The sequence below is a fragment of the Petromyzon marinus genome, chromosome 55 (assembly GCF_048934315.1).
Source record: "Petromyzon marinus isolate PM22_M1 ecotype Great Lakes invasive population chromosome 55, UKy_Petmar_22M1.pri1.0, whole genome shotgun sequence".
Classification (NCBI taxonomy): domain Eukaryota; kingdom Metazoa; phylum Chordata; class Hyperoartia; order Petromyzontiformes; family Petromyzontidae; genus Petromyzon; species Petromyzon marinus.
Window position 1 is genome coordinate 6,264,447 of NC_133721.1, and position 26,950 is coordinate 6,291,396.

Sequence of the window (26,950 nt, forward strand, 5' to 3'; positions counted from 1 at the left end):
CCCAGGTGTTACACTTGCCCCAGGTGTTACACTTGTCCCAGGTGTTACACTTGTCCCAGGTGTTACACTTGTCCCAGGTGTTACACTTGCCCCAGGTGTTACACTTGTCCCAGGTGTTACACTTGTCCCAGGTGTTACACTTGTCCCAGGTGTTACACCTGGCAGAGACGAGACATGGCCGTGGGGCCCACTCGCTATCCCAGCCGATGACTCGAGCGCTTATCGCGCAATCGACTCGCCCTCGGCTGGCGCGTCTCCCGTCGCCTCAACATTCTCGGGCACACCGCGTGTGTCGTGACGGGAAACCGCAAGATCGCAACGTGTCCGTACGGTGCTTGTCGAGCCGCCTTGGCTTCCGCATGGCGAACGAACGCAGCGTTAAAAGGTGGCGCCCGTTACTCGCAGAGTGCTTACGCACAAGCACCCAGCGAACCACAACACCTCGCCGATCTCGTCAAGGATTATAAACCATCACGCGAACTGCGCTCATCCTTGCAGCAGCAGCAGCAGCAGCTGCTTCTGGCTGACCCTCGGACAAAGGCGGCGGTCACCGCATCGCGCGCTTTCAGATGCGCTTCTGCGGCCGTCTGGAACGCTCCTCCTTTCCATATGAGGAAGCCACTGAGAGGTGTGCACTTTTAAATAATCTAGATTTTGCAATGTTTTTTTCTTCAGAACTACTTTTTAGCGTTCAGTTTGTTGTCCACCACACGCACCTCCGATTAGCACGGTTGGCTACGAACGGTGCGAAAGAAGTCCAACATAGTACATACATCGGGGAAGGAAGTGGTGTGGGGAACAGCAAGGTGGGGGTGGGGGGAAGGGGGGGAGGTCAGAGAGGGGGAAATCCCAAGAGCGTGTGGCTCTTGCTACGCCCTTTTTTCTCGGAATGACTCAAGACAACAGACAGCCCACGTGGAAACGGACAGAGCGAGGGAGGGAGAGAGAGCGCCCTGGGTTGTACGAGAAGCACCGCGCCGTGGAAGTCGCGACGCAGTCGTCTCGTCGATCAAAATGAACCACGCGTCCCGTCCGTACAGGTACGGATTATATTCACCGTTACCACCACCACCACAACCATCATCATCTTCATCATCATCATCCATTCCGGGCATGAGCTATTTACTGCTGGATGTATGGAAGCATTCTCCCGCATCGTCGCCATCGCTGAAGTTTTTGTTCACGGGGCACCACAGGTGGCTACAAGACGTTAACTACCTCGCCCGGTATACAGGAGGGCATGGGTTCGATCCCGACTTTCACGCCTGCTGCTCTATATTTTGAGTTTGCGTGTCTCTCTCTCTCTCCCCGTGGTCGCTTGGATTTTTTCTCGGAGTCCTCCGGTATTTCCCTCCACAGTTAGAATCAACAACACTCGTTTAGAGTATTTGGCTGCTATACATTTGCACATGATAAGCCACTTCGTTGAGCTATAATTTGTGATAGCCAGGTTGCTTCTGAAAAATAGCTATATAGCTCAGTGGGCCTTACCTGGTAAAAATAATAATAATAATACTGTACATTGAAGACAATATAGACGAGATAGCAAAAACGAGACAGTCCCAAACATACAATTGAGTCAATTGCATTAAAAACGACAAAACAATGAATCGATCCCTGCATCGGAAAGTGACACAAAATCGTGGGGCGCAATTGGAATCGCGTGCGTGGGAACGTAGCGGTAAGTCTCAGCAGTGCCGTGGTGTTAGTCACAGGTAAGTCTCAGCAGTACTCCGGTGTTAGTCACAGGTAAGTCTCAGCAGTGCCGTGGTGTTAGTCGCAGGTAAGTCTCAGCAGTGCCGTGGTGTTAGTCACAGCTAAGTCTCAGCAGTGCCGTGGTGTTAGTCACAGGTAAGTCTCAGCAGTGCCGTGGTGTTAGTCACAGGTAAGTCCCAGCAGTACTCCGGTGTTTGTCACAGGTAAGTCTCAGCAGTGCCGTGGTGTTAGTCGCAGGTAAGTCTCAGCAGTGCCGTGGTGTTAGTCACAGCTAAGTCTCAGCAGTGCCGTGGTGTTAGTCACAGGTAAGTCTCAGCAGTGCCGTGGTGTTAGTCACAGGTAAGTCCCAGCAGTACTGCGGTGTTAGTCCCAGCTAAGTCTCAGCAGTGCCGTGGTGTTAGTCACAGGTAAGTCTCAGCAGTGCCGTGGTGTTAGTCACAGGTAAGTCTCAGCAGTGCCGTGGTGTTAGTCACAGGTAAGTCCCAGGTGTGCCATGGTGTTAGTCCCAGGTAAGTCTCAGCAGTACTGCGGTGTTAGTCACAGCTAAGTCCCAGCAGTACTGTGGTGTTAGTCGCAGGTAAGTCTCAGCAGTGCCGTGGTGTTAGTCGCAGGTAAGTCTCAGCAGTGCCATGGTGTTAGTCCCAGGTAAGTCCCAGCAGTACTCCGGTGTTAGTCACAGGTAAGTCCCAGCAGTGCCGTGGTGTTAGTCACAGGTAAGTCTCAGCAGTGCCGTGGTGTTAGTCACAGGTAAGTCCCAGGTGTGGCGCAGTGTTAGCTCGGACACGCGCGATAACGCATGGACGTTGCCTACCACACAAAATGAATTCACGAATAATTAACTAGGACGAATGTACATTTTATTTATTTATTTTACCGGGTGAGCCTTACCTGGCTCATCTGGCTGTTGCCTTTCCTGCTCGCGGGTGGTTCCTCGTCATTAAGTCGAGAGCGAGTCAACACTGAACGGCCACGTGATACATTGCAAAATCATTATTTAATGATGTCATGCGTAGAATACAATGTTGGTTTTGACACCAAGGTCCACTGAGCTGTGTAGCGCTTCTACAGAAGCGAACTGGCCACAAATGATAGCTCAACGAAGTGGGTGATCATCACGTGGATACTTACAGCAGCCAAATACGCTAAACGCGTGATGTTGATTCCAAATGTGGAGGGGAAAATCGGAGGATCAGGAGAAAAAATCCACGCGCCCACGGAGAGAGACACCACGAACTCCCAGTATACAGCAGGCGTCAGGGCCGGGGTCGAACCCAGGTCCTCCTTGCAAATCAGGCGAAGTAGTTCAAACCGGTGGTGCCACGGTGTAGGTCAGGCGTGTATGTGTGTAAGGTGCTCGCTAACAGCACTTGTCCCTACAGTCTGTTAAGGCTATACGGGGGATCTTTGTCTTTGTGTGTATGTATGTGTGTATGTGTGTATGTATGCTTATGACTGGCTCGAGTTTAACAGCTGACGTCTCACTCCGAATCAGTCGAGCGGAAATATATTTTCATCGGTTGCGTAACGCTGTGTGGAAGCTACCTGGTCTGTCGCTCCGCACTAAGCTTCAGGTTTTCTCGGCCACGGTCATTCCCTCCCTTCTCTACGCTTGCGAAACGTGGACCCCCCTAATGGAACATCTTCGCCGGTTAGAAACATTTAGGCTGGCCTGCCTACGATCCATCCTGGGTTTAACCAGACTGGATTGTGTGAGGAGCTCACAAATCCTTGAAAGATCTGGGCAAGGTCCCATCGGTGAGCTCCTCCGGCGGGGAAGGCTGCGATGGCTGGGTCATGTAGCCCGCATGCCCAGCCACCGCATGCCGAAACAGCTTTTGTTCGGCCGGATTGAGGGGGCTAAACGGGCGCGGCACGGACTAGAGAAGAGATGGAGTGATGTGGTACAGGAGGACGTGGAGCTGAGTGGACTTGCCGATGACTGGTACCAGCGGTGTCAAGATCGGCCTCTGTGGAGGAGGCTCGTGAAGGACGCTACTGGGCAGTTGGAGGCAGTCGCCCTCCAACAACAACGGAGGGCGGAGGAGCGACGCTCACAACAACGAGCGGAGCGCCGGGTGGCTAAAGCACAGCAGGTTGGCACAGTAGGGGGCACAGGTGGTGCATCAGCCAGTCATCTCAGTCAGTCGACCCGTGGCACCTGGGTCTGCCCCGTGACCTCCTGCCGGCGGGCGTTCGACACTTCACGTGGCCTCAGGGTGCACATAGCCTGGCACAAGCGTCGTGGTGACGTCACCGCCACTTAGTGGCGAATGGCGGTTGTTGTGTATGTATATGTGTGTATGTGTGTGTATATATGTGTGTGTATGTATATGTGTGTATGTATGTGTGTATGTGTGTGCGTCGTGGTGACGTCATCGCCGCTTAGTTGCGAATGGCGGTTGTTGTTGTGTGTATGTGTGCGTATGTGTATGTATATGTGTGTGTATATGTGTGTGTATGTATATGTGTGTGTATGTGTGTGCGTCGTGGTGACGTCATCGCCACTTAGTGGCGACTGGCGGTTGTTGTTGTGTGCGGAGCGGTGGCGCAGCGGTTTAGCGCGCTGCGCTACTACCGACGACCCGTCCACCCGAGTTCGACTCCTGCTCACGACCAACACCAGTGGTGATCATCTGAACCAGTTCTGAGCCTCCCATAGGTCGACTCAGCCTCAGACGAGTACTGGATCTGGTGTGATATGTAAACATCGCCACTCGGGACGACGATGATTGATGATATTGAAACAAGTCACGGCGATTTATTTTGAGCATACTTCACCACGCTGAGGCCGGGGCCGTAGAAGTGTGGCCGTGACTACAGGACAACAAACGGATGTCGCAGCACTGCTCCATAATCCGCTGACAAGGCGGCGTGGGACGGTGATCTTCATCCAGCAGTGGATTGACGCATGACCGCACCGTACGATTACATCGAGTAAACAGATCGTTAGGATGTGCAATGGTTATTTGAGCTGTCGTGAGCCCGTGGTGTTTACAGTGAGAGAGAGGCGTGCTACGTGCACCGCGAATTGAGTGACCGGGTTTGGTTTTGACTTTGATTTGAATTGGCGGAAGGAACTCAAAAGGATATTCTTGGTTATTTCGGTAAAGTCACCACGTAGAAGGGAAACAATAAAATAATTTAAAATATAAAACAATAAAATTCTCACGACGTTTCGACTGCAACGCAAGCAATCATCATCAGGGGTGAAAACCACAGCAAGAAAATTTTCTTTCAAGCAATCATCATCAGGTGTGAAAACCACAGCAATATTTTTTTCTTGCTGTGGTTTCCACACCTGATGATGATTGCTTGCGTTACAGTCGAAACGTCGTGAGAAATTTATTGTTTTATATTTCTATTATTGTATTGTTTCCCTTCTACGTGACTTTACCGAAAGAACCAAATTATATGAATCCCTGCAGTCACGAAAGCTTCAAATCAAAATTTAACTCAAAAGGAGTCAAGCAACGTGGCCGCGTTATTTCTTATGGACGGCAGCAGGACAACGAGGGGCGGGGGCCTCATCTTATCCTCGGCGTCATCAAAATCTAATTGCGGAGTGGCATCACGAGGAACGCATTCCGAGACGCACGTCCACCGAAGGAGACGGAGCGATCCAATGGGCTCGTGCGCGGGTGTCACGTGACACTGCTGCGTCAAGTTACCGACGAGAGATGGCAACGGCTCGTGGGGGCTTTAATACGGCGGTGGATTGATCGTTGGCTGACGATTGCGATGATGACAAGGATTGTGAGAGATGCGACAGAATCGGGAGGGAGGCCTTCATCCAGCAGTGGAGTGATCATGGCTGATGCTAATGATGATGAGTCAGTACAACGGCAGCCCCCTGCTGCGATGTGCCTCGTGCAGTTACATTCTGCTAGGCTCGGTTTTACTCCATCCCGTGACACGTGTGAGGCGGTACCTGTGAGTTACTGGCGAGGCGTGGGTGCATTCCAGCACGCTCAGGGTGAGTGGGTGGCGGGGGAGTAGTTGCCTTGGCTTTGTAACTCGGAGAGGGCCAAGTCTAAAGTGCAGAATTCGCTCAAGGCCAAAGTCAATGTCCCATTTGTGGTGACGTAATGAACCACAATGCCTCGCTGATCTCGTTAAGGAGCATAAACCATCACACGAACTCCGGTCACCCTCGCAGCAGCGGCTTTTGGCTGCTGGCTATCGAACAAAGGCGGTCAAAGCATTGCACGCTTTCAGATGCGCTTCCGTGACCGTCTGGAACGCTCCTCCTTCCGATATTCGGAAGCCACTGGAACTATGCACTTTAAGATCTAGATTGAAAAACGACTTTCTTTAGAACTGCTTTTTTGGTGTCTAGCTTGTTGTCGTTCACCCCGCACCTCCGATTAGCACGGTTGACTATGTACGGTGCAAAAGAAGTTCAACGTACTTACAAACCTTACCTCCCAAGTTGGTGTCTGCTGCTCACGCACGCGTGTTCTCTAAATCGCACGCGCTCCTCTGTCTCTCAAATGGAATGTCGAGCGTGCCTCGCTCTGTGCCTCCTTGCGCACCATGTAGTTTTATATGAATAATAATAATAGGTTTTACCCTGTGTGCCAATAAAACAAGAGGTGTCGGGGAATCGAGTCTGCATTAACCACCACACGGACTGGTGGTGAACAGGCTGTATCTGTATTATCAGAGCACGTTTTGTTTGCATGTTCACCACAAGCACGCGTGGTTAATGCAGAATTACTCTTTGGTTCTTTCGGTAAAGTAACGTAGAAAGAGAAAATAATAAATTAAATAATAGCACACGACGTTTTGATTGCAACACAAGCAATCATCATCAGGTACAAATGAAAGAGAAAACAAAACCTGGTAAACTTAGAAATATAATATAGTCGGCTAACATAACAGCCAACACCCTACCTGGTTTATTACGTTCTTCCAAAGATTGCTAAATTTAAGAGAGAGAGATAAAACACAGTACAGGAGACACACAAGCAGAGAGAGAGATAACACAGAGACACACAAAGATAAACAAAGATACCCCGTATAGCCTTAACAGACTGTAGGGGCAAGTGCTGTTAGCGAGCACCTATGAAGGCCGGTAACGGTACACGAGGGGGTGGGTGGCCAGCACCACGCCCGACCGCCTTTGTCTCCCTAGTGGCAATGTTTACACCCCGATACCAGGTACTCATTTGAGGCTGAGTCGACCTAGGAGAGGCCCGGGACCGGTTCAGATAATCGTCACTGGTGTTGGCCGTGAGCGGGAATCGAACCCGGGTCGCCAGGCTCATAGCGCAGCGTAGCGCTAACCGCTACACTATCGCTCCCCACAGAGAGAGAGAGAGATAACACAGAGACACACAGAGATAGAGAGACACACACACATAGGCAAAAATCTTTACCGAAAGAACCAAAGAGTAATTCCTGCAGTCACGAAAGCACGAAATAAAGTTGTAATGCAGACTTGCTTGCTCGCAAAGCGTAACTATTTGGTGTTTGAACATCTTAGGGGCCGTCCATAAATGACGTCACGCACCTGGGGGGGGGGGGGTCAGACATTTGTGACGATGTGTGACGTGGGGGGGGTTGAGAAATGTGACGTCAACTTTAAATAAATATAGACAACACGTTCTACTTAATTAAATTGACTTCGTAATGTTTTCTCCTTCAGCATCAGAGTGCAGCGCCACATTAAATACGCACCGCAATGACAATAGTTTAAAGCGATTTGAAGCATGAATTTTGGGGGGGAGGGGGCAGAGCTTTGTGACGTCATATTTTATGGGGGGGGGGGGTCTGACTTCTTGTGACGCCGTGTGACGAAGGGGGGGGGGGGGAGGTCAAAAATCGTCCAAAATCGCGTGACGTCATTTATGGACGGCCCCTTAACGTCTGTTTTATTGCCAAAAAGGGTAACAAACCTATTCTTCTTTTTCATACTTTGATAGTGGCATAAAAAGTCCCATAAATTTGTAGCTTTTGTTTGCGTTTGACCTCTTTGACCTCGTTTGACCTCGTCGGTCTCCACCACGATTCTGATGGTTACATCACGGCAGGCAACTGCCTCGTGCACTTTGCTACGATGGTATGCGAGAGTTACGTATCTTAATGGTAAATATAACGTCGCTCTATCCTGCTTACATAGAGTAGAACCCCTCTAAACGACCACCAGTTAACGACTAATGACTTATCGACGGGCCTCCATAGAGCCCAGTGTGTAGCGTATGATTTGGTGTATAGTAGTGTAGTGTATTGTAATGTGGTGTGTAGTGTATAGTTGTGTAGTGTATAGTGTAGTGTATAGTAGTGTAGTGTAAGTAGTGTATTGTAGTGTATTGTAGTGTATAGTGTATTGTAGTCTAGTGTATAGTAGTGTCGTGTAAGTAGTATAGTGTATTGTAGTGTATAGTAGTATAGTGTATAGTAGTGTAGTGTGTAGTGTCAGTTGTGTAGTGTATAGTGTAGTGTATAGTAGTGTAGTGTAAGTAGTGTAGTGTATTGTAGTGTATAGTAGTGTATTGTAGTCTAGTGTATAGTAGTGTCGTGTAAGTAGTATAGTGTATTGTAGTGTATAGTAGTATAGTGTATAGTAGTGTAGTGTGTAGTGTCAGTTGTGTAGTGTATAGTGTAGTGTATAGTAGTGTAGTGTAAGTAGTGTAGTGTATTGTAGTGTATAGTAGTGTATTGTAGTCTAGTGTATAGTAGTGTCGTGTAAGTAGTATAGTGTATTGTAGTGTATAGTAGTATAGTGTATAGTAGTGTAGTGTGTAGTGTCGTGTATAGTAGTGTAGTGTGTAGTGTTTAGTAGTATAGTGTATAGTAGTGTGTAGTGTATAGTGTAGTGTATAGTAGTATAGTGTATAGTAGTGTAGTGTATAGTAGTGTATTGTGTAGTGTATAGTAGTATAGTGTATAGTAGTGTAGTGTGTAGTGTATATTAGTATAGTGTATAGTAGTATAGTGTATAGTAGTATAGTGTGTAGTGTATAGTAGTTTAGTGTATAGTAGTGTAGTGTGTACTGTATAGTGTAGTGTTTAGTAGTAAAGTCTATAGTAGTGTAGTGTGTAGTGAAGTGTATAGTAGTGTAGTGTGTAGTGTATAATGTAGTGTATAGTAGTATAGTGTATAACAGTGTATAGTAGTATAGTAGTGTATAGTGTAGTGTATAGTGTAGTGTATAGTAGCATAGTGTATAGTAGTGTAGTGTGTAGTATAGTGTATAGTAGTGTAGTGTGTAGTGTATAGTGTAGTGTATAGTAGTATAGTAGTGTAGTGTATAGTAGTGTTGTGTGTAGTGTATAGTAGTATAATGTATAGTAGTGTAGTGTGTAGTGTGGTGTATAGTAGTGTAGTGTGTAGTGTATAGTAGTATAATGTATAGTAGTGTAGTGTGTAGTGTGGTGTATAGTAGTGTAGTGTGTAGTGTATAGTGTAGTGTATAGTAGTGTATAGTGTAGTGTATAGTAGTGTTGTGTGTAGTGTATAGTAGTATAGTGTATAGTAGTGTAGTGTGTAGTGTATAGTAGTACAGTGTATAGAAGTGTAGTGTATAGTAGTATAGTGTATAGTAGTGTATTGTGTAGTGTATAGTGTAGTGTATAGTAGTGTATAGTGTAGTGTACAGTGTATAGTAGTATAGTGTATAGTAGTGCATTGTATAGTGTCGTGCATAGTAGTGTAGTGTATAGTAGTGTAGTGTGTAGTGTATAGTGGTGTATAGTAGTGTAGTGTATAGTATGATAGTGTGTAGTAGTATAGTGTATAGTAGGATAGTGTATAATAGTGTAGTGTATAGTAGTGTAGTGTATAGTAGTGTATAGTAGTATAGTGTATAGTAGTGTATTGTGTAGTGTATAGTAGTGTGTAGTGTATAGTGTAGTGTATAGTAGTATATTAGTGTATAGTGTAGTGTATAGTAGTATAGTGTATAGTAGTGTAGTGTATAGTGTCGTGCATAGTAGTGTAGTGTATAGTAGTGTAGTGTGTAGTGTATAGTAGTGTACAGTAGTGTAGTGTATAGTAGGATAGTGTATAGTAGCATAGTGTATAGTAGGATAGTGTGTAGTATAGTGTATAGTAGGGTAGTGTATAGTAGTGTAGTATGTAGTGTAGTGTATAGTAGTGTATTGTGTAGTGTGTAGTGTATAGTGTAGTGTATAGTAGTGTATAGTGTAGTGTATAGTAGTATAGTGTATAGTAGTTTAGTATATAGTAGTGTAGTGTATAGTGTCGTGCATAGTAGTGTAGTGTATAGTAGTGTAGTGTGTAGTGTATAGTAGTGTACAGCAGTGTAGTGTATAGTAGGATAGTGTATAGGAGCATAGTGTATAGTAGGATAGTGTGTAGTAGTATAGTGTATAGTAGTGTAGTGTGTAGTGTAGTGTATAGTAGTATAGTAGTGTATTGTGTAGTGTATAGTGTAGTGTATAGTAGTATAGTAGTGTATAGTGTATAATAGTTTAGTGTATAGTAGTGTAGTGTATAGTGTCGTGCATAGTAGTGTAGTGTATAGTAGTGTAGTCTATAGTAGTGTAGTGTGTAGTGTATAGTAGTATAATGTATAGTAGTGTAGTGTGTAGTGTGGTGTATAGTAGTGTAGTGTATAGTGTAGTGTATAGTAGTATAGTGTATAGTAGTGTAGTGTATAGTAGTGTAGTGTGTAGTGTATAGTAGTATAGTGTATAGTAGTGTAGTGTGTAGTGTATAGTAATATAGTGTATAGAAGTGTTGTGTATAGTAGTATAGTGTATAGTAGTGTATTGTGTAGTGTATAGTGTAGTGTATAGTAGTGTATAGTGTAGTGTACAGTGTATAGTAGTTTAGTGTATAGTAGTGCATTGTATAGTGTAGTGCATAGCAGTGTAGTGTATAGTAGTATAGTGTGTAGTGTATAGTGGTGTATAGTAGTTTAGTGTATAGTAGGACAGTGTGTAGTAGTATAGTGTATAGTAGGATAGTGTATAGTAGTGTAGTGTGTAGTGTAGTGTATAGTAGTGTAGTGTATAGTAGTGTATAGTGTAGTGTGTAGTAGTATAGTGTATAGTAGTGTAGTGTGTAGTGTAGTGTATAGTAGTGTAGTGTATAGTGTAGTGTATAGTAGTATATTAGTGTACAGTGTAGTGTATAGTAGTATAGTGTATAGTAGTGTAGTGTATAGTGTCGTGCATAGTAGTGTATAGTAGTGTAGTGTGTAGTGTATAGTAGTGTACAGTAGTGTAGTGTATAGTAGGATAGTGTATAGTAGCATAGTGGATAGAAGGATAGTGTGTAGTATAGTGTATAGTAGGGTAGTGTATAGTAGTGTAGTGTGTAGTGTATAGTAGTATAGTAGTGTATTGTGTAGTATGTAGTGTATAGTATAGTGTATAGTAGTATAGTAGTGTATAGTGTAGTGTATAGTAGTATAGTGTATAGTAGTTTAGTGTATAGTAGTGTAGTGTATAGTGTCGTGCATAGTAGTGTAGTGTATATTAGTGTGTAGTGTATAGTAGTGTACAGTAGTGTAGTGTATAGTAGGATAGTGTATAGGAGCATAGTGTATAGTAGGATAGTGTGTAGTAGTATAGTGTATAGTAGGGTAGTGTATAGTAGTGTAGTGTGTAGTGTAGTGTATAGTAGTATAGTAGTGTATTGTGTAGTGTGTAGTGTAGTGTATGGTAGTATAGTAGTGTATAGTGTAGTGTATAGTGTATAGTAGTTTAGTGTATAGTAGTGTAGTGTATAGTGTCGTGCATAGTAGTGTAGTGTATAGTAGTGTAGTGTGTAGTGTATAGTAGTGTAGTGTATAGTAGGATACTGTATAGTAGTATAGTGTATAGTAGGATAGTGTGTAGTAGTATAGTGGATAGTAGTGTATTATGTATTGTGTAGTGTATAGTAGTGTTGTGTGTAGTGAATAGTGTAGTGTATAGTAGTATAGTGTATAGTAGTGTAGTGTATAGTAGTGTAGTGTATAGTAGTGTAGTGTGTAGTGTAGTGTATAGTAGTGTAGTGTGTAGTGTATAGTAGTATAGTGTATAGTAGTGTATTGTGTAGTGTGTAGTGTATAGTGTAGTGTATAGTAGTATAGTAGTGTATAGTGTAGTGTATAGTAGTATAGTCTATAGTAGTGTAGTGTATAGTGTCGTGCATAGAAGTGTAGAGTATAGTAGTGTAGTGTGTAGTGTATAGTGGTGTAGTGTATAGTAGGATAGTGTATAGTAGTAAGTGTATAGTAGGATAGTGTATAGTAGTGTAGTGTGTAGTGTATAGTGTAGTGTATAGTAGTATAGTGTATAGTAGTGTATTATGTATTGTGTAGTGTAGTGTATAGTAGTGTTGTGTGTAGTGTATAGTGTAGTGTATAGTAGTATAGTGTATAGTAGTGTAGTGTATAGTAGTGTAGTGTATAGTAGTGTAGTGTGTAGTGTATAGTAGTATAGTGTGTAGTGTATAGTGTAGTGTATAGTAGTATAGTGTATAGTAGTGTATTATGTATTGTGTAGTGTAGTGTATAGTAGTGTTGTGTGTAGTGTATAGTGTAGTGTATAGTAGTATAGTGTATAGTAGTGTAGTGTATAGTAGTGTAGTGTATAGTAGTGTAGTGTGTAGTGTAGTGTCTAGTAGTGTAGTGTATAGTAGTATAGTGTGTAGTGTATAGTGTAGTGTATAGTAGTATAGTGTATAGTAGTGTATTGTGTAGTGTATAGTAGTGTATAGTGTAGTGTATAGTAGTATAGTGTAGTGTATAGTGTAGTGTATAGTAGTGTATTATAGTGTATAGTAGTATAGTGTATAGTAGTGTATAGTAGTATAGTGTAGTGTATAGTGTAGTGAATAGTAGTGTAGTATAGTGTATAGTAGTATAGTGTATAGTAGTGTAGTGTATAGTGTAGTCTATAGTGTAGTGTATAGTAGTGTAGTGTATAGTGTAGTGTAGTGTATAGTGTAGTCTATAGTGTAGTGTATAGTAGTGTAGTGTGTAGTGTATAGTGTAGTGTATAGTCTAGTGTATATTAGTGTATAGTGTAGTGTATAGTAGTATAGTGTAGTGTATAGTGTAGTATATAGTAGTGTAGTGTATAGTAGTGTATAGTGTAGTGTATAGTAGTGTAGTGTGTAGTGTATAGTGTAGTGTATAGTAGTATAGTGTGTATAGTAGTCTGGTGTATAGTGTAGTGTATTGTAGTGTGTAGTGTATAGTGTAGTGTATAGTAGTATAGTGTAGTGTGTAGTGTAGTGTGTAGTAGTGTAGTGTGTAGTGTAAAGTAGTATAGTGTATAGTATAGTGTATAGTAGTTTAGTGTGTAGTGTATAGTGTAGTGTATAATAGTTTAGTGTATAGTAGTGTAGTGTATAGTGTCGTGCATAGTAGTGTAGTGTATAGTAGTGTAGTGTGTAGTGTATAGTAGTATAATGTATAGTAGTGTAGTGTGTAGTGTGGTGTAGTGTAGTGTGTAGTGTATAGTGTAGTGTATAGTAGTTTAGTGTATAGTAGTGTAGTGTATAGTAGTGTAGTGTGTAGTGTATAGTAGTATAGTGTAGAGTAGTTTAGTGTGTAGTGTATAGTAGTATAGTGTATAGAAGTGTAGTGTATAGTAGTGTATTGTGTAGTGTATAGTAGTGTATAGTGTAGTGTACAGTGTATAGTAGTTTTGTGTATAGTAGTGCATTGTATAGTGTCGTGCATAATAGTGTAGTGTATAGTAGTATAGTGTGTAGTGTATAGTGGTGTATAGTAGTGTAGTGTATAGTAGGATAGTTTGTAGTAGTATAGTGTATAGTAGGATAGTGTATAGTAGTGTAGTGTGTAGTGTAGTGTATAGTAGTGTATTGTGTAGTGTGTAGTGTAGTGTATAGTAGTGTAGTGTGTAGTGTATAGTGTAGTGTATAGTAGTATATTAGTGTACAGTGTAGTGTATAGTAGTATAGTGTATAGTAGTGTAGTGTATAGTGTCGTGCATAGTAGTGTAGTGTATAGTAGTGTAGTGTGTAGTGTATAGTAGTGTACAGTAGTGTAGTGTATAGTAGGATGGTGTATAGTAGCATAGTGGATAGTAGGATAGTGTGTAGTATAGTGTATAGTAGGGTAGTGTATAGTAGTGTAGTGTGTAGTGTATAGTAGTGTACTGTGTAGTGTGTAGTGTATAGTGTAGTGTATAGTAGTGTATAGTGTAGTGTATAGTAGTTTAGTGTATAGTAGTGTAGTGTATAGTGTCGTGCATAGTAGTGTAGTGTATAGTAGTGTAGTGTGTAGTGTATAGTAGTGTAGTGTATAGTAGGATAGTGTATAGTAGTATAGTGTATAGTAGGATAGTGTGTAGTAGTATAGTGTATAGTAGGATATTGTATAGTAGTGTAGTGTGTAGTGTATAGTGTAGTGTATAGTAGTATAGTGTATAGTAGTGTATTATGTATTGTGTAGTGTATAGTAGTGTTGTGTGTAGTGTATAGTGTAGTGTATAGTAGTATAGTGTATATTAGTGTAGTGTATAGTAGTGTAGTGTATAGTAGTGTAGTTTGTAGTGTAGTGTGTAGTGTAGTGTATAGTAGTGTAGTGTGTAGTGTATAGTAGTATAGTGTATAGTAGTGTATTGTGTAGTGTGTAGTGTATAGTGTAGTGTATAGTAGTGTATAGTGTAGTGTATAGTAGTATAGTGTATAGTAGTGTAGTGTATAGTGTCGTGCATAGTAGTGTAGTGTATAGTAGTGTAGTGTGTGGTGTATAGTAGTGTAGTGTATAGTAGGATAGTGTATAGTAGTATAGTGTATAGTAGGATAGTGTATAGTAGTAAGTGTATAGTAGGATAGTGTATAGTAGTGTAGTGTGTAGTGTATAGTGTAGTGTATAGTAGTATAGTGTATAATAGTGTATTATGTATTGTGTAGTGTAGTGTATAGTAGTGTTGTGTGTAGTGTATAGTGTAGTGTATAGTAGTATAGTGTATAGTAGTGTATAGTAGTGTAGTGTGTAGTGTAGTGTCTAGTAGTGTATAGTAGTGTAGTGTGTAGTGTATAGTGTAGTGTATAGTAGTATAGTGTTTAGTAGTGTATTGTGTAGTGTAGTGTATAGTAGTGTATAGTGTAGTGTATAGTAGTATAGTGTAGTGTATAGTAGTGTATTATCGTGTATAGTAGTATAGTGTAGTATAGTGTAGTGTATAGTGTAGTGAATATTAGTGTAGTATAGTGTATAGTAGTATAGTGTATAGTAGTGTATAGTGTAGTCTATAGTGTAGTGTATAGTAGTGTAGTGTGTAGTGTATAGTGTAGTGTATAGTGTAGTGTATAGTGTAGTGTATAGTAGTGTAGTGTATAGTAGTGTAGTGTATAGTGTAGTGTATAGTAGTATAGTGTAGTGTATAGTGTGGTATATAGTAGTGTAGTGTATAGTAGTGTAGTGTATAGTGTAGTGTATAGTAGTGTAGTGTATAGTAGTGCAGTGTATAGTGTAGTGTATAGTAGTATAGTGTGTATAGTAGTCTAGTGTATAGTGTAGTGTATTGTAGTGTGTAGTGTATAGTGTAGTGTATAGTAGTATAGTGTAGTGTATAGTATAGTGTATAGTAGTTTAGTGTATAGTGTAGTGTATAGTAGTATAGTGTATAGTAGTTTAGTTGGATAGTGTATAGTAGGATAGTGTATAGTAGTATAGTGTATAGTAGTGTAGTGTATAGTAGTATAGTATAGTGTACAGTGTAGTGTATAGTAGTATAGTGTAGTGTGTAGTGTATAGTAGTGTACAGTGTAGTGTATAGTAGTGTATAGTAGTGTAGTGTATAGTAGTAAAGTGTATAGTAGTGTATAGTGTAGTGTATAGTAGTGTGTAGTGTATAGTAGTGTAGTGTATAGTGTAGTGTATAGTAGTGTAGTGCCCCCATAAAGCCCAATGTGTTCGCTTACCGACCTTTCCCCTGCTAGACAGGCTGTTGTATGCACAGTCAATATTATTTAATGCATTCATTAACCATGTTTATTTTAATGTTATGTGTTTATACTATTGTTAGTACAGTATCTTTATGTATTGATATCCATCGTTTAAATATTAGAAAGTACGTTTTTTTGTGTTAAAAGGGTAACTTTCGATGCTATCGGAACGAATTTAGCCTTTAACGTGATTTTCCTAGACTCGCTTAACGACCAAATCACTGAACGGCCGGTTTCGTGGAACCAATTACCGCCTTTAAGAGGTGTTCTACTGTGCTCTAATCCACATGGCAAGAGAGAGGGATCTCTCTGCCTCTCAAGAGCATTTGCGTAATTCCTTGACTTTGACAATGAATGACTTCTCGCACCACACCATGGGACTGGTAAACCAGGTCACAGGTCTCCTTGCCTCCCCCACGCGGCGCATTTTCTGTGAGCTGGCATTGATTGAGTCACCACGAGGAGCGTGTCGGGGGTTCTATCTCTCGCTCTCTCGCTCTTAACACTGCAACGGGGTGGAGGGGGGATGGTGGGAAGTCAGCTTAGGACAATTGCACAACGCTGCCCGATGTTAACAGGATCGGGAAACAACCGTTCCCCATCACCGAGGTACTTCCGAATCCCTTCGGGTGAGAGTCGCACACGCGCACACATCGATACGCGCGTGTCCGCAGACACGAGCGAGCGAGCGTGCGCACATTTCGAAACGAAGCGTTCGGCAAGCGCGTCCTGGCCCCGCGTGTAGCAAGTACCGCAGCAACGTACTTCAATTGTGATCGCACACGCAGGGCAGTCATATCCCCCCACCGCCACACGCCCCGCTGCGTCCCGCAACAAAACGCCTGCCTTCGCGATCGCCTTGAGCTCTCGAGACGAGAGTGCCAACACCAAATGTGCTAACTCGTTATTATCATCACCACCACCACCACCGCCACCACCACGACCCACCACTACCCCCACAGTGGATGAGGCGGCGCGAGGGGCCCAGGACGACCGCTACCGCCGTGACGTCGACCTCCCTTCGGGGCGTTCGTCAGCGCACGGCGGCGCCGGGAGCTCGAGCGTCGTCGACTCCCGGGTCATGACGGAAGGAGCGCGGAACTCCGGGCCAGAGTGCTCCGGCGCCGCCGCGACCATCGTCGGCGACCTCGGCGATGGCACCGACAACAACAACAACAACAGCGGCGGCGTCGGCGTCATTCTCGGCAACTTCTCGATGGGACACGCGAACGTCTCGGCCGTGTTCTCGGGGGAGGAGTACAAGTACCCGCTGCTGCTCGTCATCTACTCGGCCACGTTCGCGCTGGGCTTCGCGGGCAACTCGGTGGCGCTGTGGGACTTCCTGTGGCACCGGCGCTACCGCTCGCCCAGCTGCATGTGCCTCATCAACCTGGCGTTCGCCGACCTCCTCTTCGTGCTCTCGCTGCCCATCCGCCTGTTCTACTACTCGCGGGCGGCTGACGTGGAGCTGCCCGCCACCCTCTGCCGCGTCAGCCACTACGCCTTCTACGTGAACATGTACGGCAGCATCTACCTGCTCGCCTGCTACAGCGTCATGCGCTACCTGGCCGTGGCGCGGCCGATGCGCGCCAAGGCGCTGATCACGATGAGGCGCGCCGCGCTCGCGTGCGCGGCCATCTGGATCTTCGTGCTCTCCTCGTCCGCTCCGCTGCTCGTCAAGCGCTCCTCCGAACAGGGCACCAAGTGCTTCGACCTGCAGAAGGGCTCCGTCTCCTTCCTCTACAAGATGAACGCCTTCGCCGCCGCGGTGGGGTGCGCGATGCCCTTCGCCGTCATCCTGCTCTGCTACGCGGGCATCTGGCGGTCGCTCGCGGGCGGCCCCGAGACGTCCGCCTCGCCGGTGCCGTCGTCGTCGTCTCTGCCGGCGATGCTCCGGCTGCGCGCCAGCGGGGGAGTGCGCGCGGCCAGGCGCAGGCGCGCGGCGCACCTCATGCTGGCCGTGGTGCTGGTCTTCGTCGTGTGCTTCATCCCCTACCACGTGCTGCGCACCGTCTACCTGCACCTGCGGCTCTGGCGCGGGGGGGACTGGGTGGCGGTGCACAAGGGCCTGCTGGCCGCCGCCGCGCTCACGGCGCTCAACTGCGTGCTCGACCCGCTGCTCTACTACTTCTCGGGGGAGATTTTCCGCCGAAGGGCGCTGGCGATGTGGGACTCCGCCGTGAGGCTGCAGTCGACGAGGATGGTGAGCGGCGGCGCGGCCGGGGGCACCGGCGCCGTCGTCCTGCACACAAACAGCAACAAAAACAGCAGCAGCAACAACAACAACAACAGCAGCAGCAACAACAACAGGGGCACTGCGTCCCCTGGGCGCGCGCCGTCACGCGTGGAGAAAGTGGCGACTTTGGACTGCCCCGTCTAGGGCAAAGGGGGGCGCGGACACGCTTCGGAAATTGGGGGGGGGGTGGTGGGGGGGAGGTCAGTTCGATGCCCAGCCCTGGCTCCGCTGGGTTAGCGGGGCCACGAGAGAGCTGCCGTGGCTCTGGGTCACCACTGATGAGAGTGAACGTGGGGTGGGTGGGCCCAAGGGACTTGTCGTTGGTGCAGAGCCGAACCAGCAGCAGCAGCCGGCCCAGCCACGGTTTGTTCGTCAGACTACAGGGTGGGATGGCGTTCACAGAGTCCTCTCCCAACCGTGTCACGGATCACAGGGGTTCTATTTGTGCCACAGTTGTATTAAACCTTACGTAATCAGCCGACTACCTACTCGGCGCTGAGCCTACTGTCGACGCGAAGTTCCATCATCAGGAAAAATCGGCATTAATGTGACGTTACTGAAGGGGGGGAAGACAAGCCCACTCAAATGTATCACGTTCTCTGTGCAAAACGTTGCCGCTGTCGCTTAGATATATCTAGAGACAAACTCGGGACCGGGACACACATTTTCAAGTTAAATTTGTGTTTCTCCAAGTGAGAATGCAAGAAGCCAGTAGAGTCTTATTTGCAAGTGACCACAGGCATTGGTCTGCAGGTGGTCCAGGGTGGTCAAGGGTGGTCCAGGTGTCTTGTGACCCCCCACCCCCCCCCCCATTTAATTATCTAAAACTAAATATATATTTTATTAAAGTAAGTTTTACTTAAAACAGAAATGAATATGCAAAGGGGAAAAAATGATAGGGGTCAATTACTGGACATCTATGAAAAAGCTTTGCAGCTCATCGGATTTCTCCAGCATAAAAACATCCTGATAATTGTCAGTCTCAAGACATGTGGACCACCCTGTATAAAACAAATCGAGCCACGTACCGGGTAATGATACAACGTGGCAAATTCTGGACCCAGGCCATCCGCAGTGGCTGTGCCCCTGGTCTAAGAGCCTGGGACAATTGGGGCGCTTGCCAACGTCTTGGCATTCGCTGCGATGCTCACAAATCGACCGCGGCTCGCACCGCTTCCCTCTGTGTAGACGCCGAGAATTGGGCCTTTGCGCGCCGCACGATTGCCAAACACCCTGCCACGTGGCCCACGTGACGTAGAAGCATCGGTAAACATGCAAAGGCGGCAAAGGGCGTGGGGTTGCGAGGACTGCGGTTTGTGAAGAAGGCCCGTTGGTACGGTGACAACGCCGTTTGCCGCGAAATCAGGATCCGCAAGGGACGCTGTGGTTAAAAAAAAAAGAACTATCTGTGTAAGAGGACTGCACGACCTTTGAGTTCCCGTAAAGAATTTCACATGGATTTACTCACTGGGTTACCCGCCCATCACTTGCAACTCGTAAATCTGGCTGTCGCCTGACTCTAGTTGTAATTACTGGCGAAACGTCGTACTCAGATTGGAAATGTTGTGGATTTGCTCTCCAACACACCGGTGTGCTGTACTAGTAACGAATTGGCATTTTCTGTTTACTTGACAAACCTTACTAATTGGCTGTGTCGGGAGGTGGCGGGTTTAACGACACATTTATATTTACACGATCTAACCCAAAATAACCTGTATCATGAATTCGCCATATTGTTTTGCCAGATTTCGGAAGCTAATCTGGGGTTGAGCCTGGGCATTGCTTGGAGCAAGAACCATCACGCGAACTCCGCTCATCCTCGCAGCAGCAGCGGATTTTGACTGGCCATCGAACAAAGACGGTCACTGCATCGCGCGCTTTCAGATGCGCTTCTGCGGCCGTCTGGAACGCTCTTCTTTCCGACAGAAAGCCACTGGAGCTATGCACTTTTCAATCTAGATTGAAAACTAATTTCTTTAGAACTGATTGTTGTGTTTAGCTTGTTGTCCTTCTCCCGCACCTCCTATTAGAACGGTTGGCTACGTACGGTGCGAAAGAAGTTCAAAACACACACATACATACCACAAGTGGTTTATAGCCTGTGGGATTACAAGGTGGACAGCAGAGGACAGTGTGGTAAAATCTATCGTTGTACTGTATTTATATGTTCCCATGGTTTATGCTCGCTGCCATCACCAATCCGCACTATCGTGGTGAAGTATGGGTAAAAATAAAAATCCACAGGACACGCACGGCATGGGGGACGCCATCATCCATCAGTGGTTCGACACATGGGCTCTTACATCTACATGCGCATTAGTCACTGGTTGTGTTATAAATGTATCAGAATGAGCAATATTTATATTAAAAGCAGAGATATTATTGGCTATGCAGTAGTGGATAAATAATGAAGCCACTGATTAAACACTCGATAAACGACGCATTGGCGAAACATCCCAATGTTTTTTCAAACTCAGCGAGGCTTTCCTGGAAACATTCGACATAGGTGCGATTATTGGAAATCGCAACATCCACTTGGCAGTGAGCCTGGCCACCCCATCTGTCTATTTGCCGCCCGTGTGCCCTTTGGGAGGTCACAATGCACCACTCCAGCAGCCCACGCGACCTTTTATTGCATCGAGCAAATAAGCGTCAAACAGAAACTCAATTAGAATGTAAACTTTATAGTCGACGAACGGGAACATGAAAGCGCGTTGTGAACCCTGTGCTGCTCTGGTGATCTTTACTCCCCCAAATTCCTAGGTTCGTAATTACTTGAACCGTTGGGGTTTGTCTTAACCAACACATTATATAAGATACTAGCTGTACTGCCCGGCTTCGCTCGGAACTTGGATTCACCACGGGCGGCCGCCTTTGTCTCCCCAGTGGCGATGTTCACACATATCACAGCAGTTACTCGTTTGAGGCTGAGTCGACCTAGGGGAGGCCCAGGACCGGTTCAAATAATCGTCACCGGTGGTGGCCGTGAGCGGGAATGGAACTCGGGTCGCCGGGTTCGTAGCGCAGCGCGCGAATCGCTACGCAGTCCCCTCCCACACACACAAACAGGATAAAGACAAAATCCCCCGTGTAGCCTGTAGGGGGCAAGTGCTGTTAGCGAGCACCTATGAAGGCCGGCACGGCACACTAGGGGGTGGGTGGCCAGCAGCACGCCCGGCCGCCTGTATCTCCCCAGTGGCGATGTTGACACACCACAGCAGTTACTCGTTTGAGGCTGAGTCGACCTAGGGGAGGCCCAGGACCGGTTCAAATAATCGTCACCGGTGGTGGCCGGGAGCGGGAATCGAATTCGGGTCGCCAGGTTCGTAGCACAGCGCGCTAACCGCTACACTACAATGCGTTACGCTTCCACGTGCGAGGGTCACGTGACAGATGTGACGTCACAGCTCACTTGCCGTGCAAAAAATATATGCATTATTGAGCTCCCCCCCCTAAAAAAAAGGTGTATTTTTATAATTGTTGCATGGTGTACAGTCTGGAAAGTACCCACATGGCAAATTTCAAGTTTGTTGCATGTCGAGAAGTACGATAAACATTTTGAACAGACACATATTCACAACTTTGCCTTTTATATATATGTAGATAAGATGGAAACAGCAGAAGGAGGATTTCTCCACAACTCTGTCGCCTAATGATGTTGGTTGTAATTACTGGCAAAACGTCATAATACTCGAATTGCAAACGTTGTGGGTTTACTCTCCAACACACCGGTGTGCTGTACTAGTAGCGAATTGGCACGTTTACTTAACGTGACAAGCCTTACGGATTCCCTGTGTCTGGTGGTGGCGGGTTTAACGACAGATTTACACAAAAAACGCTCTTACCCAAAAACCTCTATTGTATTGTCATTCATGCTTTGGAGTTAATATCGCCTCTTTATGCATTGAGGTGGGGTTGTTTACATGTTAGTGGTGCAACGGTTCAACTTTGTAATGGCTTCTTAAACGCTCCCTCTAGTGGTAATTGTTTGGGTTTTCCTTCCACGCTGGCTAAACGTCGCGGAAGTGGCTCTGGAGCAGGGGTCGGGAACCTATGGCTCGCGAGCCAGATGTGGCTCTTTTGATGATTGCATATGGCTCGCAGATAAAACAAAATATTCTCACTTGTTTTAATCCATCCATCGATTTTTCACTGCGCATGTCCTGTTCAGGGCTGCAGGAGCAATTGTCCATTATTTTAATTGGATGATACTGGCCTACGTTTGCCGTTGCTGGGTAAAACAGGTAAACGCCCCCTTTTGAATCAGTCTGAGACTGCGTCTGCTCGGTCATTAGCTCAAAGCTAACCCTTCGACGAAGAAGATGGCGAAAAGAAAAAAAGACGACGAGTATCGTACATTTCAGGACGAATGGACCGAAGAATTCGCCTTTGTGGAGAGAGCGGGTTCTGCGGTGTGTCTAATTTGCAATGACAAAATTACATCGTTGAAACGGTCGAATGTAAAGCGGCACTTCGACACGCGCCACGCTACCTTTGCATCAAAATACCCTGCGGGAGACAGCAGAAAGAAAGCGTCCCAAGAGCTTCTGAGCAGGGTGCAAGCTAGCCAGCAGCAACTCCACGTATGGACCCGGCAAGGTGACTATAATTCGGCTAGCTTTGCTGGTTCTTTAGCAATAGTGAGGAACGGAAAACCATTCACAGATGGCGAGTATGCTAAAACGTTCATGCTGGATGTAGCCAATGAACTTTTTGATGATCTTCCGAACAAAGACAAGATAATCAAACGGATACAAGACATGCCTCTGTCGGCAAGAACTGTTCATGATCGTACCATCGTGATGGCAAACAAAGTGGAGGAAACGCAAGTGAAGGACATAAATGCAGCGCCGTTCTTTTCTCTGGCTTTGGATGAGTCAACAGACGTGAGCCATTTGTCGCAGTTCAGCGTGATTGCAAGATATGCTGTTGGTGACACACTGCGCGAAGAAAGTCTTGCTGTTCTGCCATTAAAAGGGTCCACAAGAGGTGAGGATTTATTCAAGTCTTTCATGGAGTTTGCGCAAGAAAAAAGTCTACCTATGGATAAACTTCTCTCAGTGTGTACTGATGGTGCTCCGTGTATGGTGGGGAAAAACAAAGGATTTGTGGCGCTTCTCCGTGAACATGAAAATAGACCCATCCTAAGTTTCCATTGCATTATACACCAGGAGGCACTTTGTGCTCAGATGTGTGACAGGCAGTTTGGCGAAGTGATGTCGCTGGTCATTCGTGTGATCAACTTTATTGTTGCCCGAGCCTTAAATGATCGCCAGTTTAAAACACTGCTGGATGAAGTTGTAAATAACTATCCTGGTCTGCTTTTGCACAGCAATGTGCGTTGGTTGTCAAGAGGGAAGGTGCTTAGCCGTTTTGCGGCTTGCCTGAACGAAATCCGGACTTTCCTTGAAATGAAAGGCGTCGGGCATCCTGAGCTAGCCGACACCGAGTGGCTCCTCAAGTTTTACTATCTCGTAGATCTGACTGAACATCTGAACCAGCTCAACGTGAAAATGCAAGGCATTGGAAATACAGTGTTATCCCTTCAACAAGCTGTATTTGCTTTTGAAAACAAGCTGGAGCTTTTCATCACGGATCTTGAAACAGGTCGTTTACTACATTTTGAAAAACTGAGCCAATTTAAAGATGCATGCACAGCAAGTGAGCCCATTCAAAACCTTGATCTCCACCAGCTAGCTGGCTGCACATCCAGTCTCCTACAGTCCTTCAAAGCACGCTTTGGAGAATTTCGTGAGCACACTCGTCTTTTTAAGTTCATCACCCATCCAAACGAGTGTTCACTGAACACAGCCGACCTGAATTACATCCCTGGTGTCTCCGTCAGAGATTTTGAAGCAGAAGTGGCTGACCTGAAGGCCTCAGACATGTGGGTGAATAAGTTCAAGTCACTGAATGAAGATTTGGAAAGAATCACACGACAGAAAGCGGAGTTGGCGAGCAAGCACATGTGGACAGAAATGAAAAAACTCCAACCCGAAGACCAGCTGATTCTCAAAACTTGGAACGCGCTTCCTGTCACATACCACACACTGCAGCGTGTGAGTATTGCTGTATTGACCATGTTTGGATCTACGTATGCATGTGAGCAGTCATTCTCACATCTTAAAAACATCAAGTCCAACCTACGATCACGTTTAACGGATGAAAGCCTCAACGCTTGCATGAAGCTTAACCTCACCAAGTACCAACCCGACTACAAAGACATCAGCAAATCCATGCAGCACCAGAAGTCGCATTAATGGTGAGTGTTATAACAACATTATTTAAAAGAATAAATTCAGAGGCTTATTATACTGACATTTAGTTGAATTCACTTTTAAAATATATTATATGGCTCTCACTGAAATAAATTTCCAAATTTGTTGCTTTCATGGCTCTCTTAGTCAAAAAGGTTCCCGACCCCTGCTCTGGAGTATCCACATTTTAATCCACGTATGATTCCGATGCGTGTGGAGTAACCAGAGCTTGATTTCAAGCCCGGTGTGTGCATGGTCAGCGACCCGGAACAACACATCCACAGTACTTCTCGCTCCATCCAGCCCTTGGGGACTGTAATCGTTTCAAAACATTCAAAGTGGGACGGTGCATTCTGCTGTGTGGGTTTGCGTGGTCCTGCTATTAGCTCTCTCTGATGTTTGTGGGGCGTACCCACGCATTGTCCGTCTATTTGTACGTATGTTGAGCTTCTTTTGCACCGTACGTAGCCAACCGTGCAAATCGGAGGTGCAGGGTGAAGGACCACAAACTGAATGCAAAAAAACAGTTCTAAAGAAATTAGTTTTCAATCGAGATGATTTAGAAGTGCATAGCTCCAGCGGCTTCCTAATATTGGAAGGAAGAGCGTTCCAGACGGCCGCAGAAGCACATCTGAAAGCGCGATGCAGTGACCGTTTTTGTTCGATGGCTAGCCAAAAGCCGCAGCTGCGAGGGTGATCGGAGTTCGTGTGATGGTTTATCCTCCTTGACGAGATCATCAAGGTATTGTGGTTCATTTGTGGCAAGCACTTTGTGTGTAATGAGTGAAAACTAATGGCCGACATTTCTCTGCACCCGCTGGGAGCTTCTATTAGGAAATAATTATTTATGTTCACCATCATCAGCCAAGATCTATACACTGCTGGATGAAGGCCACCCGAAGCCGTTGTGGTCTTGGCGATCCAACAATCCATAGAGTTCCTTGCGCCTGGCGTCCTGTTGAACATGATCTCTCATCTGTTGACAATGTTTGTCAGAATCATCTTTTGTTCCCGCAATTTACACGACTACGCGAATAGTGTATAATGCAAGGGGTATAATTTGTACGGCATCGCATGGAACGTGTAAATTTCACGTACATAAATGTATTCACTGCATTGCAGTACTGTCATGCAGTGTGTTGCAATAACCGGAGGCAGAAGCAGGAAACCACAACCATATTCCTCACCACTCAGTTGACTGCTGACTGTATCAGTTGCAATAGCTTTGTTTCGGTCCCAAGCAAGGCTGGATTATGGACCGGCCCAGTGGGGCCAGTGCCCCGGGGCCTCGGACTGCCAGGGGGCCTCCAAGCCTCAGGCCGCGCACGGTGCGTGGCCCAAAACTTCCGAAGGAAGTTGAATGCCAGGGCCCTCAGTGCACACAGCGCAAGATGACCACGAGGCCCCCATGGTGCTTATTGCGTGAGCTCACCACTAGGGCCCCCCAGTGCTTACAATGTGGAGGCCCCCGGGCCCATTGGTGTTTAAAACGTGAGCTGACCATTAGGGCCCCTGGGCCCCTCAGCGCTTACAGTGTGAGGGTCCCCAGGCCCCTTGCGTTTAAAGAGTGAGCTGACCACTAGGGCCCCCAGGCCCCTGTGTGCTTATAGTGTGAGCTGACCACTAGGGCCCCCAAGCCCCTGGGTGCTTATAGTGTGAGCTGACCACTAGGGCCCCCAGGCCCCTGGGTGCTTATAGTGTGAGCTGACCACTAGGGCCCCCAAGCCCCTGGGTGCTTATAGTGTGAGCTGACCACTAGGGCCCCCAGGCCCCTGGGTGCTTATAGTGTGAGCTGACCACGAGGGCCCCCAGGCCCCTGGGTGCTTATAGTGTGAGCTGACCACTAGGGCCCCCAAACCCCTGGGTGCCTACATCGAGCGTAACACCTGGGCCCCTTAGTACATTCAGTGCATGTGTAGTGGGTTGAATAACTAGAAGAAGGCTTATTTTGAGGCAACACAGTTTTTATTTAACAATTTGCACTTAACACAGGGAGGTAACGGCCCCTCGCACCCGATACACCATGGAGGTTATTCTCCAGACTACTACGGCTCTCAGTGGCTAATCTACAAGTCATCCGTGAGTGAAGCTTCAGTCTTCACTGGTATACAAGCTGGAGCCGACCCTTGCCAGAGGTACGGCTCTGCCCTTGGGGCTCTTCAGTCTTCAGGAGGCTTCTTGTCTTCAGCTGGACGATGACTGCTGGGACCATCCAGAGGTCCGGCTTTTATACAGAGCTGTGGCTCACTCCGCCCCAGGGCACACCTTCCTTCTCGAACCTTCGAGAAGGATCCGGGGATGATATCATCCCCCAGCCCCCCTCCTGGGGTCTGGGGTCTACCCCTTTTACATCCTGTTCCATAGGGTAACCCTTGGACCCTATGGTGCATAGACTCTCATCACTGGGCTCAGCCCCTCTGTTGCCCCCTATTGGCATGAGGCCGGTATTGCTGGCTACCACATGGGAACGGCGCATCTTGGCCCAATAACACCATTACATCACCCCCCCCCCCTTCGTAGCACTCAACCATCCCGGCTGCCATCAATTACCTTAATAACAGCGAACAAAAACACAACAACAGCAACCCCTAAATAAATACCCCAGCCCACCTGTACAAATACACACTATGTACACAAATATACAATCGCGAACGGCTATACCCCCCATCCCTGCCACAATACACCAATCACGGCGAAACGATGTGCGCGACCCACGGTAAATAAGAGGCGACATCCACCAACCGCGGCGATCCAACAGGAGTGAAGGTAAGTGGTCGGCGCAGTGCGCGTGTGGGTGGGTTGGGCATTAAAAGTCAAGAAAAGTGCTTTGTTTTTGCCCGCGTCCGTGTCGCTGGTCCG

At 46.1% G+C, this 26,950-nt stretch overlaps 1 protein-coding gene across 2 annotated transcripts; it reads left to right on the plus strand.

The window, feature by feature from the left end:
• The first annotated feature begins 903 nt into the window (after positions 1 to 903).
• On the plus strand, positions 904 to 25,208 carry LOC116954600 (cysteinyl leukotriene receptor 2-like). 2 transcript variants are annotated; one of them, XM_032975250.2, is made up of 2 exons: positions 904 to 1,040; positions 16,561 to 25,208. In XM_032975250.2, the coding sequence occupies exon 2, from the start codon at positions 16,680 to 16,682 to the stop codon at positions 17,976 to 17,978; it is 1,299 nt and encodes a 432-aa protein (XP_032831141.2). In that variant the 5' UTR covers positions 904 to 1,040; positions 16,561 to 16,679; the 3' UTR covers positions 17,979 to 25,208. The 2 variants fall into 2 exon arrangements, with proteins under 2 accessions (XP_032831141.2, XP_075908394.1); XM_076052279.1 differs by lacking the exon at positions 904 to 1,040 and adding an exon at positions 16,134 to 16,227.
• The last annotated feature ends 1,742 nt before the right edge of the window (positions 25,209 to 26,950 follow it).

Excerpts from the sequence above, each read along its gene's own strand:
- LOC116954600 (XM_076052279.1), top strand. The coding sequence starts at position 16,167 with ATGTTAACAGGATCGGGAAACAACCGTTCCCCATCACCGAGGTACTTC. Across the intron at positions 16,228-16,560 it reads GTACTTCCGAATCCCTTCGG|TGGATGAGGCGGCGCGAGGG; the intron begins GTGAGAGTCGCA and ends CTACCCCCACAG.